At 38.3% G+C, this 14,876-nt stretch overlaps 1 protein-coding gene across 9 annotated transcripts in view; it reads right to left on the reverse strand.

Moving 5' to 3' along the window:
• The window catches only part of SLIT2 (slit guidance ligand 2), a 416,519-nt gene that overhangs the window by 108,418 nt on the left and 293,225 nt on the right, over positions 1 to 14,876 (reverse strand). For all 9 annotated transcript variants that reach the window (XM_050947308.1, XM_050947305.1, XM_050947307.1 and 6 more), the window contains 2 exons: positions 3,099 to 3,170; positions 2,382 to 2,453 (listed from right to left, as the gene is read on the reverse strand). In XM_050947308.1, the coding sequence (XP_050803265.1) occupies positions 2,382 to 2,453; positions 3,099 to 3,170 (144 nt within the window). The remainder of the gene's footprint in view (positions 1 to 2,381; positions 2,454 to 3,098; positions 3,171 to 14,876) is intronic.

Below are 14,876 nucleotides of genomic sequence, written 5' to 3' on the forward strand. Positions count from 1 at the left end.
TACTATTAAGGTACAAGTTTTCTGGATCTGACTTGGAAGACAGAAAGAAACTTCTTCTGTCTTCCCTGAAATGATTCTAAATAGAAATAACCAAGACATTTGGGGCTTAAAACCAAGGCCTCGGCAAGCTCCCCTGTATGGGTGCAGAAATCTGCCCCTACAAAGACCATTGCAGGAAAGGGTGACCAGATGTCCCGGTTTTATAGGGACAGTCCCGATTTTGGGGGCTTTTTCTTATACAGGCACCTATTCCCCCCCCCACCCTCCGACCTGATTTTTCACACTTGCCCTCTGCTCACCCTATTGCAGGATCAGGGCCCAAGTATCTACTTTAACAAGGTGACAGGAAACTTAGTCTACTGATGAACTGGTCAGTGGGTAATAAAGCACAAGTACTGACAAGACGACTTTCTTCTAAGCAGTTTTTTTTTATGCACCACATGGCTCCAGATAGCAGCCAGTATCACTGACAGAGACAGCCTGATACTAAAGATTTGTGTCTGAATTTGTTTCTCTTTGTTGATTCTACAGCAGACACTAAAATAAAACCCCATCGTACTCTTTCAGAAGTGGAAGAGTTTACCTGCTAATCCCTAACACACTGATCTGCCATATCTCCTAATAAAATATATCACCTTCTTTACTGACACATGATATAAGTCAAAATGTTCATTTGACTAGGAAAATTAGTTAAAAGGCCAGTAAAAAATTATATATTGTACTAAAGGTTTCCAAACTGCAGCTCTGAGACCCACAATGGCACCTTGTGAAGACTCTGGAGGCAACAACTGATGTGCATGTTAAAATAGGTTTGTAAAATAAAAAAAATCATGCAGCAATAATACTTCCTAGCTTTTCAGTTCTTGGCTTCGCAACCTTAAGAAAACAACACAGACTGATAAAATATGCATTATGGTATATGCACACAGTACAATAAGAATACTTAGCTCTTTTTCTAGCACTTTTTAATCCAAAGATCTCATTGCATTTTACTAAGAGGGTACATATGACATTCCATTTTATAGATGGGGAAAGTAAAGCACAGAAAAACAAAATGATTAGCTAAAGTTCACACACACCATGTTGATGGCAGAGTGGGGAGTAGAACCCAAGTCTTCAACTCCCAGACCAGTGCCTTTTACAAAGAGACCATCTCACACATGGAAAACCAGAGCGAGTTACATTTAGCCCCTTAAGTCAAGATTTCCTGTAGGTAGCATTTATGTAATATTTTTCTTAACTAAATCACATTATGCTATAATAATTTACCCTTTCAGATATTCAAAAGTATTATTTGAGAAGAGATTATTTCACAGAGGGCAATCTGTCTTCATTAGATAAATGCTTATGTGGAAGGATCTATTCTCTAAAATCCGTAACGTCCTAAATTTTGGTTGTAGCTAGAAAAATGAATTACAATTATGATTTTTTTTCTTATAACAGTAGAACAGCTGGTTCCATGTACATAGACAATTTCTGATGAAATAATTTGAGAAGCAGCTTGCATAGCATCTTCCTATATAGCTTTAATAGGAGCCAATCTTTTAATGTGAAAAAGCAGCTAGAATAGGATGTGTGAAAATAAAATGGATGCTCCTCAGGGGGACAAAAAAAAAAATCATTATATTTAGAATCCTTTAGAACTGCCAAAGTAGTGGAAGCCCTGTCTGCAATAAAGCAAGTAATTTTAAAGAAACTGTATAAACTTCCATTCCACTTCAAAGTATTTCTGAAGTAACCAATTCTGTGAAAACTAAGTCAAGTAGGAGAAGTAAAACAGTACTTAATTATAATTAAGGATCAAATGACAGAAGCTGAAAAAACAAAAGGTCCTATTCGCTAAGGGATGGAGAGTAAAGTAGCATGAGGCTATCAGTGCTCAGTTTGTAAGCTTTGCATGTGAAAACTAAGCTTATTCACAAAACTGATCAGCAGGAATTGTCATAATTTCTGCTAATGATCATGATAAAAAGGGGATAAGCCCGCAATTTTCAAAGTGGAACAAATTTAAATCATCATGAGTTTACTCCAAACAATATTTTTCAATTTAACATGAATGTATATGGTGTGAGAAGAGGGGTGTTTTCCATTCCCTGACTGGCTTACTGGTCCAAGTTATCAAAGGATCCAGCTGGGACCTTTTTACATTAGTAGTACATGGATCCTTCTCAAGACCTGAATCTAAGAAGTTTTAGCATTCAGCCACAATATGATGTCAGGTTATAGTTCTGACATCTCTGATGTTATCTTACAGCTTTCAAGGGCAAGAAAAATGAAGATTAAATGAGAATTTTGCATGAAGTCAAACATCTTTAAAAACTGAATACCAAAAATGTTAGAAATTTTGCCTTTCTTTTGAGAAAAATCACATTGATACTTACAGTGAATTGAGTGAACGCAGGCCTTGGAAAGCATCTGGAGCTGTCTCAGAGATCTGATTATTGCTCAGGTCACTAAAATAAGAAATGAGGGTATATTAAATGAATTCTACCAATTCCACAGAAAATAACTATTAAAATATTATGTAATTAGCTTTGGTCATTGGAGAAAAGGCTAAACCTACATATTTAGTTTGGCCTTGTGAGACAAAATTGAAAAATTAAAACATCAAAGCACTAAAATCGCTATATTACACTGAAATACCACATGGTTATATAAAATACATAGTCATACAAAATGATTACTAGATTTATTTTTAGTAATAATAAAAGGGTTAAATACATTTTATGAAGTATTGTTTGAGTTAGGTTGATATGGCAACAAGAACTTACAGCATTAATGGAATTATGAAATGAGAATGGTATGTCATTTCAAAATATGTTCCAAAATATCTGTTCAGTGATTATTTTCATTATAGTGACACACTATTTGTCTATATATACATTCATATTAGTTAATATCATTACACTGAATAACCAGCGATTGTTATTAACATGACAAAGGAACTATACGATCTAAGCAATCAGACAGCCATATTAGTTAATCCTCTGGCTGTCAAACACTCTTAAATACTTATACTTTGATGAGAATTTCTTTGTATGACCATGACCTGTTTTATAAAAATATTTTTATATAATTCTAAAATATTTCTCACTCACATTCTTCGAAGTTTTTTATATGGTGAGAAAGCTCCAGGAGGGATGACCTTGACTGAATTTTGCTCCAACCGTCTGCAAAGAAAAACAATACCATAAAAATACAAAAATGTAATGCTGAAGGACAATCTAAAATGTGTATTATTCATGTCAGAATAAATTATCAGGGATGTATTTAATCATAGTTACTTTTCCTTTCTACTGGAGTACAGGTTTATGCCATGAGAATCAGGGTCAGTAATTGTTTTAATTTCAAAAATTCAATTTTTGGCTGTATAAACATGTTCTCTTCTTCACATACAGAGTTGCAACACTATAAATTACAGGTTGATCTGATCTGACATATACCACTTATCTGGAATTTTTGTATAATTCAGGCAAGAAGTACAAATAATTAAACTCTTTCTGCAGATCTAACTTATGTATGTTTAGTAGTCTTACACTTTTCTGAAACTCCAAATACTTGCCAGGGATTCATATTTACACATTAGATGGAGTAAGAGATTTATGTAAACAAGTTAGACACTTAAGTAAGTTATAGGAAAATCTGAGCAAGAATACTAGCACTGAATAACAGATATGCTGGCACTTGCAACATGGTTTTGCATGTGAACTGCCAAACAATTTCTTTAAGCTTACTAGGTAACAAGGTTATTTTTATCTTAAGTATCAAGATTGCATGTGTTCACTTCACACTACTGTTTTAACCAATATCGTGCCTAACTTTTTACTCCACATTAACTGCCACTTTCCCATATATGCATAATGATGCGGATGACGATTTGCTGTAGATACAATGCAGAATGTGAACTCGTTTCCCATCTCAGTAGGACACACTGTAAACAGATTTATTTAGGATCATCAATATAGCATCAGGAGTATACATGTGGAAAGATTACGCTGAGGAAGTTCTACTGCCCAGTTACTATGAAGTCAAGCAGTTCGCAAGCACTACCAAAACCTTCATACAGTGGAAGTGACTTCTTTGGAGAACACTGCGTTTTAGGGTTAGAATTCTAGGTACAGTTCTATTTGTAATCATAAAAAACTACTACATTTTTATTTGAAAATTTCCATCATGCACTTGCATCTGTAGGTTCCCAGAGTGCATCCAGAAAGGCAAGGCACCATATAAAAATATAAAGGGAGGATCCAGGCGAATACATATGAATTGTCAGTTGTTTACTGTCAATTTAGATACAATATGCTAAATTTCTCTCAGCTAATACTATTTAGCTTTCAAAGGAGTTATGACAGGGATCATTTTGGCCCACTAAGTCCAAAATACACGATAAATAATTGTTTTACGTAATTATTCAAAACTATGTACTGAGAGTTAACTATAAAAAGGAAATGTTTGGATATCTGTACTACAGAACATACAGTCTTAGCAATGATACATTTAAAAGTAATAAGATTGTAAACTATGGTGATTTTTTTCATATTCTCTGCAACTCTCAAAACTATAGGAAGCTTTGCTTTTCAAAATGAAACTACACAGTCTGTTTTGCTGTTTCCCACCACAAAACTATAAACAGCATAGACATTGCAGTTCAAAACCTACCTAATGTGCCTATGAAATAAGGGTCATACTCTCTTTTCACATATAAGCATGCAAGTCCTACTGTAATCCATGGGAGTTGGACATGTGCACCTCCGAGCAATATAAAATAGAAAACTGAAAATCCATTTAACATAAGGAATCTAGGTTTTGTGAATTTAATGCACTGGGTATTTAGAATCACCTGTTGTAAAATTCATGCAGGGATTGTTGGTCAACAAGGCTTCTGAAACCATGTTGCAGCACTGTCCATTCATCTGCATCATGTGGGCTTGACCCACTGTGACATGCTGTACCTCAAAGTAGCACCCATTAACTCCCATATTCATCATTGGTACAGGCTTGTGATATTGCATCCAAGGCATGCCTTGCAAGGTATCATTTGAAAGGTCATGATCTGGTGAAACTCATTGTTCTGTCAAAATATGTATATCATTTTGTGTATTATGTTATGAGATTTTGCTATATGATTGTTATTGAAATATGTTGTGAGTTTGGGAGATGCCCACTGCTAGCTCTCCAGTGAATAAAAGGATGTTGACCCACACCCAAGCAGGCTTTAAACAACCATTGATTAGCAGAGATTTACAATTCTGTAAGAGACAGTTGTGCAAGCACTATACAATGCGGATTGCTCAACTCTGTGACTCAGCAAGGCCCACCAGGGACTTGATTGAGGGTATAAAATAAGGGGCAGTGGCATCATGAGATCAACTCTCTCCTCCTGCACCCATGAAGAAGGCAACAAAAATGTTGAGAAGATAAAGACTTTGAACTGAGGAGATTGGTCCCAGGCTGAGAAGGAAATTCAGCCAGTGTATGAAGAACTATAACCTACTTGCAACACGCAGTGGAGTAAGAAAAGTTGTTTGATTAAAAACTTGCTTAGTATAAAAGTTTAAGATTTAGAATGCATGTTTAATTTTCATTTTCTGAAGTAACTATCCCTGACCTTTATACCTGCTACATATAATTATGTATAATCTTTCTGTAATTAATAAACTTACTTTAACATTTTATTCTTACCAGTGAGTTTCTCCAAAGTGCTTGGGGGATTTGCTCAGATTACATAGGCTAGTGCACGTTCACTTTCCTTTAATGAAGTGGAGAACTAATTAATGAGCTTGGATTGTTCAAGAAAAGGACTTGAGCAGTGTAAGATGGTATACTTCTGGGGTGCACAACAAGGGCTTGGGAGATTTGCTGGTGTTTCCCTGTGTATAGCTGGGTGTGCCTCTGGATGCTGGTGGCTGAGTGATAACAGGGCTTACAGGGGTTTGCTGCTTGTCACTGGCAAAGCATGGTGAGAGACAGCCCAGGCTGGAGAATTAAGGGGGCACAGCGGTCCCATACTTCCAGGGAGTACCCCAGGGATCCTGTCACACACATTTTTATTCTCTCATTTATGGGGCCCGTTTGATAATCTGAATTGTAAGAATGAGTGAGGAGAAAAAGATGCAGGGGCCAGATGCTTCCCATGCAGCCACCAAGGACAGTTCTAGTTCCCACAAGGGACCCTATCAGCTAGGCCCCATTCCCTTTAATCCCAGCCCCTTTGTATACTGACAGCAGCAATACTTCTTTCTCCTCTCTATCAGGGAAGGTTGTGAGCAAGTAAAGACAGGAGGATGAGCCTTTACTAATCCTCCTAATCACAACCAATGGTGAGAGAAGAGAGACTGAGGAATGGACCAAAGGCAGATAGCGAGCCCCAGGAAATGCACCAAGTCCCTCTTCACATATTCCCAAAGAGCAGCCTGGATGTCATGTATTCTGGTGGGCCCCAGGCAATCACGTGATTCTGGGCTGTAGTCTATCATGGCTCCCACCAGAGGCTCCTGTGGCACTTGCTGAACATACAGCTAGGCAGCCTCTCGGCCTTCCCATCTGGCTACTCTTTCCCCCAATGCCATGTGGAGCTCAGCAGAGAAGAGGCAGCACAGTGCCACTGCACTGACAGGAGAGGTGAGGGGCTACAGTGGGTAAGTGGGAGGGGAAACAAGGAACTAGTGGTATGAAACGGGGAGGACAGAGGAACTGTTGGAGAATGGAATGGCAAAAGCTATTGGAGGACAGGGAAGAGGAGGTGAAAGGCTACCTGAAGGAAAGATGGGGATAGGGGCTGCTGACGAAGCTAAAAGGAAGCAGTTGTTATGGAGAGCAGTGGCTAATGGGGGAACAGAATGGGGGTGATAGGAGCTAATAGCTAATACAGGGGCATGAGTTAATGGAACCAATGTCATCCCAAGACAATCTTCACTTTGCACTCCCAGGTTCCCTTCTGCCCAGCAACCATACCCCCTTTCAGACTATCCTGGTTACCCTGTAGCTCCCTGACAAGCTGCCTGTGGTTTCCCACAAGCCTCTGCCCCCCTTCTTTTGCAAAGAATAAAGGTCCTGTCATCTGGAATACTGTGTGCAGTTCTGGTCTCCCATGTTTAAGAAAGGTTAATTGAAACTGGAAGAGGTGCAAAGTAGAGCTACTAGGATGATCTGAGGAATGGAAAACCTACCATATGAGAGGAGACTCAAAGAACATGGCTTGCTTAAGCCTAACCAAATAATGGCAGAGGGGAGATATGACTGCTCTCTATAAATACATTTGAGGAATAAATACCAGGGTGGGAGAGGAGTTATTTAAGTTAAACACCACTGTGGACACAAGAACAAATGGATATAAACTGGCCATCTACAAGTTTAGGTTTAAAATTAGATGAAGGTTTCTAACCATCAGAGGAGTGAAGTTCTGGAACAGCCTTCCAAGAAGAGCAGTGGGGGCAAAAAACCTAATTGGCTTCAAGACTGAGCTTGATACATTTATGGAGGGGATGGTATGAGAGTGCCTACAACGCCATGTAGCTGATCTGTGACTGCTAGCAGCATAACTATCTAACTTATTGCCATATTTGGGGTTGGGAATGAATTTCCTCCAAAGTTAGATTGGCAGAGAACCAGGGGGAGTTCGCCTATTTCTGCAGCATGGGGCACAAGTCACTTGCAGGTTTAAACTAGTGTAAATGGTGCATTCTCTGTAAATTGAAGTCTTTAAACCAGGATCTGACGGCTTCAGTAACTGAGCCAGAGATTAGGGGGTTATTACAGGAGTGGGAGGGGGTGAAGTTGTGTGACCTGCAATGTGCAGGAGGTCAGACTGGATGATCATGATGGTCCCTTCTGACCTTAAAGTCTATAAGTCTGTCCTTCAAACCTGCTCCCACTAGATGCTGGAACCGTGTAAAGAAATCTAGTCTCAATCCAACACCTTTCATCAGCACTAAATCCACAAAGTATTTCAAAAAATGATGTTCTTGATGCATGTAATTGGCTCATTAAATAATTTGCATAAAATGTCACACAAAGTTACAGAAAATTTTGTAGCTACTCTCCTGATTTTGCCTGGACTCTGGTACCTCCTTTCTGAATGACAGTCATTTCTTTATAGAGCCTGTCAGTCACGTTACCTCTTGGTCACCTGGACTGTCCAGGGGAACAATGCTGTCCAAAATTCCCTTGCCTTAAAGGGCCAAGCCCCAATAAAAGGTACACTGATTTAACTGCTCTTAAAGGGGCGTGAATGCTGAGTTACAATTGTATTATTTTATCCTAATATGTATTACCCTGCATGTGTCAACATTGTACTTAATCAGTCATTGTATTATGAATTCAAGATCCCTCTGAAGTTCCTAAATTTTCTTTTTTAATTAATCTAAATAATCTTGCATTATCTGCAAATTTTGTCACCTCACTACTCAATTCTTTTCTAGGTTATTAATAAATATTTTTAACATTGGTATAGAAACCTGTGGCATAAGACTTAACTTTTTGCCGTGATGAAAACTGACGGTTCATTCCTATTCTTTATTTACCTCTCTGTTAACCCTTTTCACACCTATGACAATGAATTCTGATTAAGTTCAGGACTATATAATTTTCTTAATAACTTCATGGGTTTAGCCTAAAGGTTTTAATATATTGAGTAAACTTAGATTCTTGCACGTGTGGCAGTGAATAGTTTGTGTTACACACCTATCCTGCTGATCCATCCTGAGTGTGAGTCTCAGCTATAGATTATGGCTCATTAACTCAAACTCTAGAGACTGATGCCTTAGGTCTGATGGTTCCCAGTGTCAGTCAAGATGACCACCATCACATATGAACTGCCTATCTTCATCTTAACCACTCTGTATTTTGAAGACTACCTCTGACCACTCTTGATTTTCCAAGAATGGTCAGATGTCTGGCTAATACATTATAAATCAATTAAGATTCCACGAAGATGAATCAGATTATCAAAAAGCAGCAACAGGAAATTGCGGTAAAACAGTTTTTCTTACTAATCAGAGGATTATATATATAAATCTTTTCAGGTAAAAGTAAAATCCTTCAGCCTCCGCATATAATATATTCAGACCTCTTAGTTTCAAAATACAATACATTAGTACTACAATGTGTTATAATAATTCTGGTCCAAGCTGGTATGCTATTTATGTGGCTGTTCATGCTATTTGAGAATATATGAAATGTTGACATATTCATAGGGAATAAATAATCTCTTTAAGTTTACCCATCTGTTCCTTACAAACAAACATACAAACCCCACCTCCACCACAGTTGGATAATACATTGTTTTGTGACAAATTGTAACTGATGAGAATAGTGTAATTATACAAGAATAGAAAAACATTAGAAGAAGCTCCATGTAAGTTTGTAGAGAAAGACTATATGATACTAATAGACAATATGCAATCATTAATTATTATTATTAAACATTGTATCATAAGGCAGGCATGTAACTGTGATATTCTGACCTTTCAGTGTTTATCTGGGTGACATTGATATATTACAACTATTTTCAAAAAAATAATTATCCTATTTAAGCAGATCTGATAAAACATCTAGGCCCAATAAGGTGTGCATCAGATACTTAGCCTAACTGAATTTTTCTGCATTGCTATTTGATTTCTGCCTTGCTTATTAATTCAACATTGTGTCGTTTAATGTTTTTGTAGTTTGTTATGGCAAGTAAGAATGACATATTAAATTCACCACTATACAATTTTGTCCACAAAATATACTGCTCTAAAAATAGAAAAAGTTCTACGGCTGACTAATGAAGTACCAAGTTACCAATGTATGTAATAAAATAAGCTCCATGTCAGTTTTACCAAATGCTTCCTTTTAGTAGAAAATTTACAGTCTGATGCACAGTCTGATGTATGGTCTGATTTACAGACTCAGTATGAAGTGCTGGGATAAACTTACAAGGATAAAGGATTTGTTATAGTAGGATCATCTAAATATGCCTTTTATTACTTTCAACTAATGTGTATACTCTAAACACACATCACATTTCAGAAAAAGAGGTTAGTACAAGAGAGAAAAAAAATGTTAAATCAGATTATATAAATACAGAAGAAAAATCTTTTATATCCCCATGTTGTCCATAAAGCAAGCAAATCAAATTTACGTTTTCAAGCTTTGTTATCCTCTAATTTCCTCCTTTGTCTGCCTAGAATCAGATGAATTTTACACAGTGCAAATCTGCATCCACCATTCTGTGAAAAATTTAATTAGATACATTCCAGGGTCCCAAAGCACAGAGTAATATCTCAAGGAAATTTGCATCCTTCTGATAAAACCCACAGTAATTAAAAACACTTCTTTATATTTCTGCCTCTTATTAAATTAAATATTTTGAATTCCTGAATACAACTGTGCTTAGTTAGCTAGGGCTGAAAAAACAACTACATAATGTTTATAAACCACATGGCTCAGCCTAAAGTGCTATACTGCAGGAGTAGAAAATCTTGCGAGAATCTGTAATGTTCTATATAGATGTTATATCAAATGTCTTAAAATAGCTCCTCCTACCTGAACCTCAAAATATTTTTTTTCATTTCATGAGAAGTGATCACATATGTATCACAAAACAGTGGCTGTGGTCTCTCCTTCAAAAGCCACAGCCAATGCTAGCAGCATATTAAATAAGATAAGATAATGGACTACAGTTAAGTAAATGCGTCATCAATGATTGGACTCTCTCAGAAAGACTGCTTATCATATAAGAAGATCTCCTTATAAAACCTTTACAATCACAAAAACAATCATTAATGTACATAGCATTCTCTCTCTTTTTTGGTTGGGGTTTCTCTACAATGAAACCCTGCTTTTGATTATCAAGTTGCTAATCTGCTTGAAACACTTTTTCAAAGACTATTTCCTATTTACTTCTATCCAGGAAATATATTGTGAAGCGTTTTACCCACTCCTCCAAATCTTGCCCACCACTACATATACAAACTTCAATACCCACTTTTATTCTAGACTATGGAGGTACTCTCTGCAGCTGCAATTTCCAACCTAATCAAATCAAATTATGCTCCTGATGAGTAGATGGTTCCTTCTCTCTTGCACCCCAGAGAGCTCTACCATTGTGAAATGCAAATTACTTAACACATTTCAATGGGAGGTTCTTATGTCCTCTAAACTTACAGCACACAGGATAAGTGAATAGCTCATTAGTGCTTGACAACTTGAAGAGACAGACAACAAGTACATTTAAAACTACTCTTTCAAGCTTGTTTTCAGGTTAACCTTTGTTTCCATTTAAATCTAAAATACAGAATGTATTTAGATGCTCCTCTAGAAAAAAGGCATTTTTCTGAATAAACATTTTTGTTGTAAGTGTGCAGATGGATTACATAAAACTGTTTCAATACACTAAGCCTGTTCACTAGAATCTGGGGAAGGGCAGACAATTTATACTGTACAGACATATGCCATACCTATATGCTTATCACGTGATAAGCAACAGATCTCAAAATTGATTTACTAATGATAAAATATATTATAGTGCTCAAGAAAACAAATAGTTGTAGCTTTAAATATCATATGCAGAAATAAATTATTCACATAACTGCTTTCAAAATTCAGCTAGTCACATTTTCATTGAGCAAATCTGGTCAGGGTTAGTGGCTTCAGCATTTCGTTGATCTACACTGTTTAATTTCAGCACTTCCTCATGTACAAGAAGGTGTCAAGAAGCAAGTCAAGAAACCCCAGAAGAATTTTTACAACACACAATTTCTTCTAAGTTGCTTGATGAGTCTAATGTATTGCACAGATGCTAATTATACATGGTAATAAAACTGACAGCTCTTCTTTGCATGCCCCCCCCATCTGCTTTTAAAGTAAATGGCAAAAACAGCTGTCAGAGAACAGAAAATAGATTTCAATGATGGGATTCACTGCAGCTCCTGAATCTAAAGAATTGCTGTACATAGCCAACACATCTCTCATCATACATAACATCTGGCAGTCTTTTGAGAAAGAGGAAGCAGTAATACTGGCTTCGCTGGGATGATTTAGTTGGGGTTGGTCCTGCTTTGAGCAGGGGGATGGACTAGATGGCCTCCTGAGGTCCCTTCCAACCCTGATATTCTATGATTCTCTCTTTGCTTTAGGGAGCCTTCAAGCTCAGAGTACTCCCCCCCGCCCTCAACAACCGCACCTCCAAAGTGCTTGTGTCTACAGCTTGTGTCAACTTTAGCAGCAAAGAATTTCACTGGAATCATCCATGTCCAACACAACAAAAGGTAGAAGTACTGTATTACTTGCACTTTACAATTCCAGACAATTCCAATTCTGATAGTTTAATAAATCTGGTTGACAGTTTGCTAAATATTTGAATATAAGGAATGATTGTTAACTTGGTCCTACAGCTTGCCAAACTGTCAACATCCACTCTATTCATTCCATCAAATACTTCTTCAGGGGATTGATTATAAATGATAAAATGCAGCTAGAAAGACCTGCATCACAGAAAGTGATGAGCTCTCCTTATAAAGCTACTAAACAATTTTCTCTACTCAGAAGCAAGCCCTAGTCCTGAATTTGTTCAGTCTTTTCATTATGAAGAAGGTCATCTCATATTCTTATCTTTACTGCAGCATTATTGCTGAGATGCTTTCAGTTCACTGCTTTTTATGAATTCAGTTTATGGTTTAAATGCACAACTTGGTAAAGGAGTGCTAGACCATATCCTGGCAGAGATCATGCAAGGTGGTCAAAGGGATAGGAAAAATGAAATCTGTCACATGGCTATGCACTTTATCATCTCCCTTCCCACCATACATATGTAATTATACTGCTATTGGAATGTTATGTCCAGTTTGGTGTCCACAGTTCAAGAATGATGTTGATAAATTGGAAAAGATTCAAAGAAGAGCCATGAGAATGATTAAAGAATTAGAAAACATGTCTTTTAGTGAAAGACTCAAGAAACTCAATCTGTTTACCTTATCAAAGGGAAGGTTAAGGGGTAACTTGATCGCAGTCTATAACAATCTACATGAGGAACAGAAATATAATAAGGCGGCTCTTTGATCTACCAACAGTGTAACAAGATCCAGTGCCCGGAAAATGAAGTTAGACAAATTCAGACTAGAAATAAGGCACAAAGGTAAATAGTTTCTTCAAAGGGGCCTGGGCTTCTAGCCCCCATGTTGTCCAAGGGACCCAGGTTGAGCAACCTGGGCTCTAAAAAGGAAATATAGTAAAGATGGTCCCTCTTCTTATTTCAGAGGGTCCAGGCAGCAAATGTTCTTCAGCTGCTTTCCTGTTTAGCCCCACACAGCTGGGGCTGCTTGAGAGGTCTGTGCTCTAGCTCTACCTCCCCCTGAGTGCCACCCTACAGTGGGCATGGATCCTCCCATTTAAGGAGCAGTCCCTCTCCAGACTTGACATGCTTCATAGGTTGCATGAACGGGGAGGCTGCCCTGGATGCCAAACTGCTGTGCCTCTCCTTTTTTTCCCCTTTTTCCTCCACTGATTGACTGGCTGTCGGTGTGTTTGGTTTCGTGCATTTTTGCTCTGCTGATTGGTTGGGTCATTTACCCCAATGTCTCTCAGCTGCTCAGAGGGTGGAGAAGGTGGTAAGAGAAGGGCACTGACATCACAGAGCCATTTCTGCTCACAGGTACACAGCGTTTGGACTGATTGTGTCCAGAGGAGCTCTTTAACCCCTTCCTGACTGGGCTGGTAACATATCCCACCACAACTAAGGAAGTCATTCCAGTGGTTAATTATCCTCATTATTTCTTCTAGTCTGAATGTATTTAGCTTTAGCTTCCAGGCACTGGATCTTGTTATGCCTTTGTCTGCTAGATTAAGGACCACTCCACTATGCAAATAATCTTCTTCTTACAAAGTAACTTAAAGACATTAATCAAGGACTCGGACCCAAAGTCACAGTACCCCATGGGGTGAAGAGTCTGAGCCTGAGTCAAGCCGAGACCCAGGGTTCAAGCCCAAGGGCTTTGCATTGTAGACAGCCCCACTGTAAGTGTGCTCTGGGAATCTGCCAAAAATATCCCGCAATCCAACATTCTTTGTCCTCTAGACAGTCAAGTTTTCCCATGCTGCACCAAGAACAAAGAGATAGAGTGGCCATATACTGAGATGGTGATAGGAAGTCTGGGATATGGGTGGTTGGACTTGGGCCTGCATAATGTAGTGCAGACACTGGAGCCCCAGGTTAGGACCCACATTAAGCAATTCCTAACCTGGGATTACAAATGAATGTAGACACTCAAATCCTAGGTTAACAAACCCAGGGTCTGCTAACTCAAGTTCTACTAAACCTGGGTTTATATTGCAGTGTAAACACACCCATAGAAATGTAGGGCTTGAGGGTATGTCTACACAGCAAAGAAAAACCCACAGCTGGCCTGTGCCAGCTGACTCAGGTTAGCAGGGCTTGGGCTGCAGGGCTGTTTCATTGCTTGGGCTGGGCTGGAATTTAGCTTAAATATGGGAGGTTGACCCTGTGCAATCCTTGCTGAAAATCATTAGAGACTGAACTCTGGGTCTTTATCTACTTTTCTATGGGAATTGGGGGGTGGGGGTTTAGGCACTGGAGAAGGGCAATGAAGTGAACTCTAGCCCACACAAAGGTTACAAATTGCATGAACAGCAAGAGCCTTATAAGCTTCCTTACTCAGTCTCAGCAATTCTTTTCTTCTCAGAAGCACTGAGAGGGAATCCTTCAAAGTCAAGTGGCAGTATGACACCATCTCTCTTTTTAGTTGCAGTGCTAAAACCTGGGCTGGCACTTGTTTTATCCACTCAACTTTTGCCCCTTCACAATGACAGAGTGAGATTTCAATATGACATCCTTCCTTGTTAAGTTTTTGACATGTACTCCTATTCTCATATTGGTG

This window comes from Gopherus flavomarginatus, chromosome 3, assembly GCF_025201925.1.
Source record: "Gopherus flavomarginatus isolate rGopFla2 chromosome 3, rGopFla2.mat.asm, whole genome shotgun sequence".
Lineage (NCBI taxonomy): Eukaryota > Metazoa > Chordata > Testudines > Testudinidae > Gopherus > Gopherus flavomarginatus.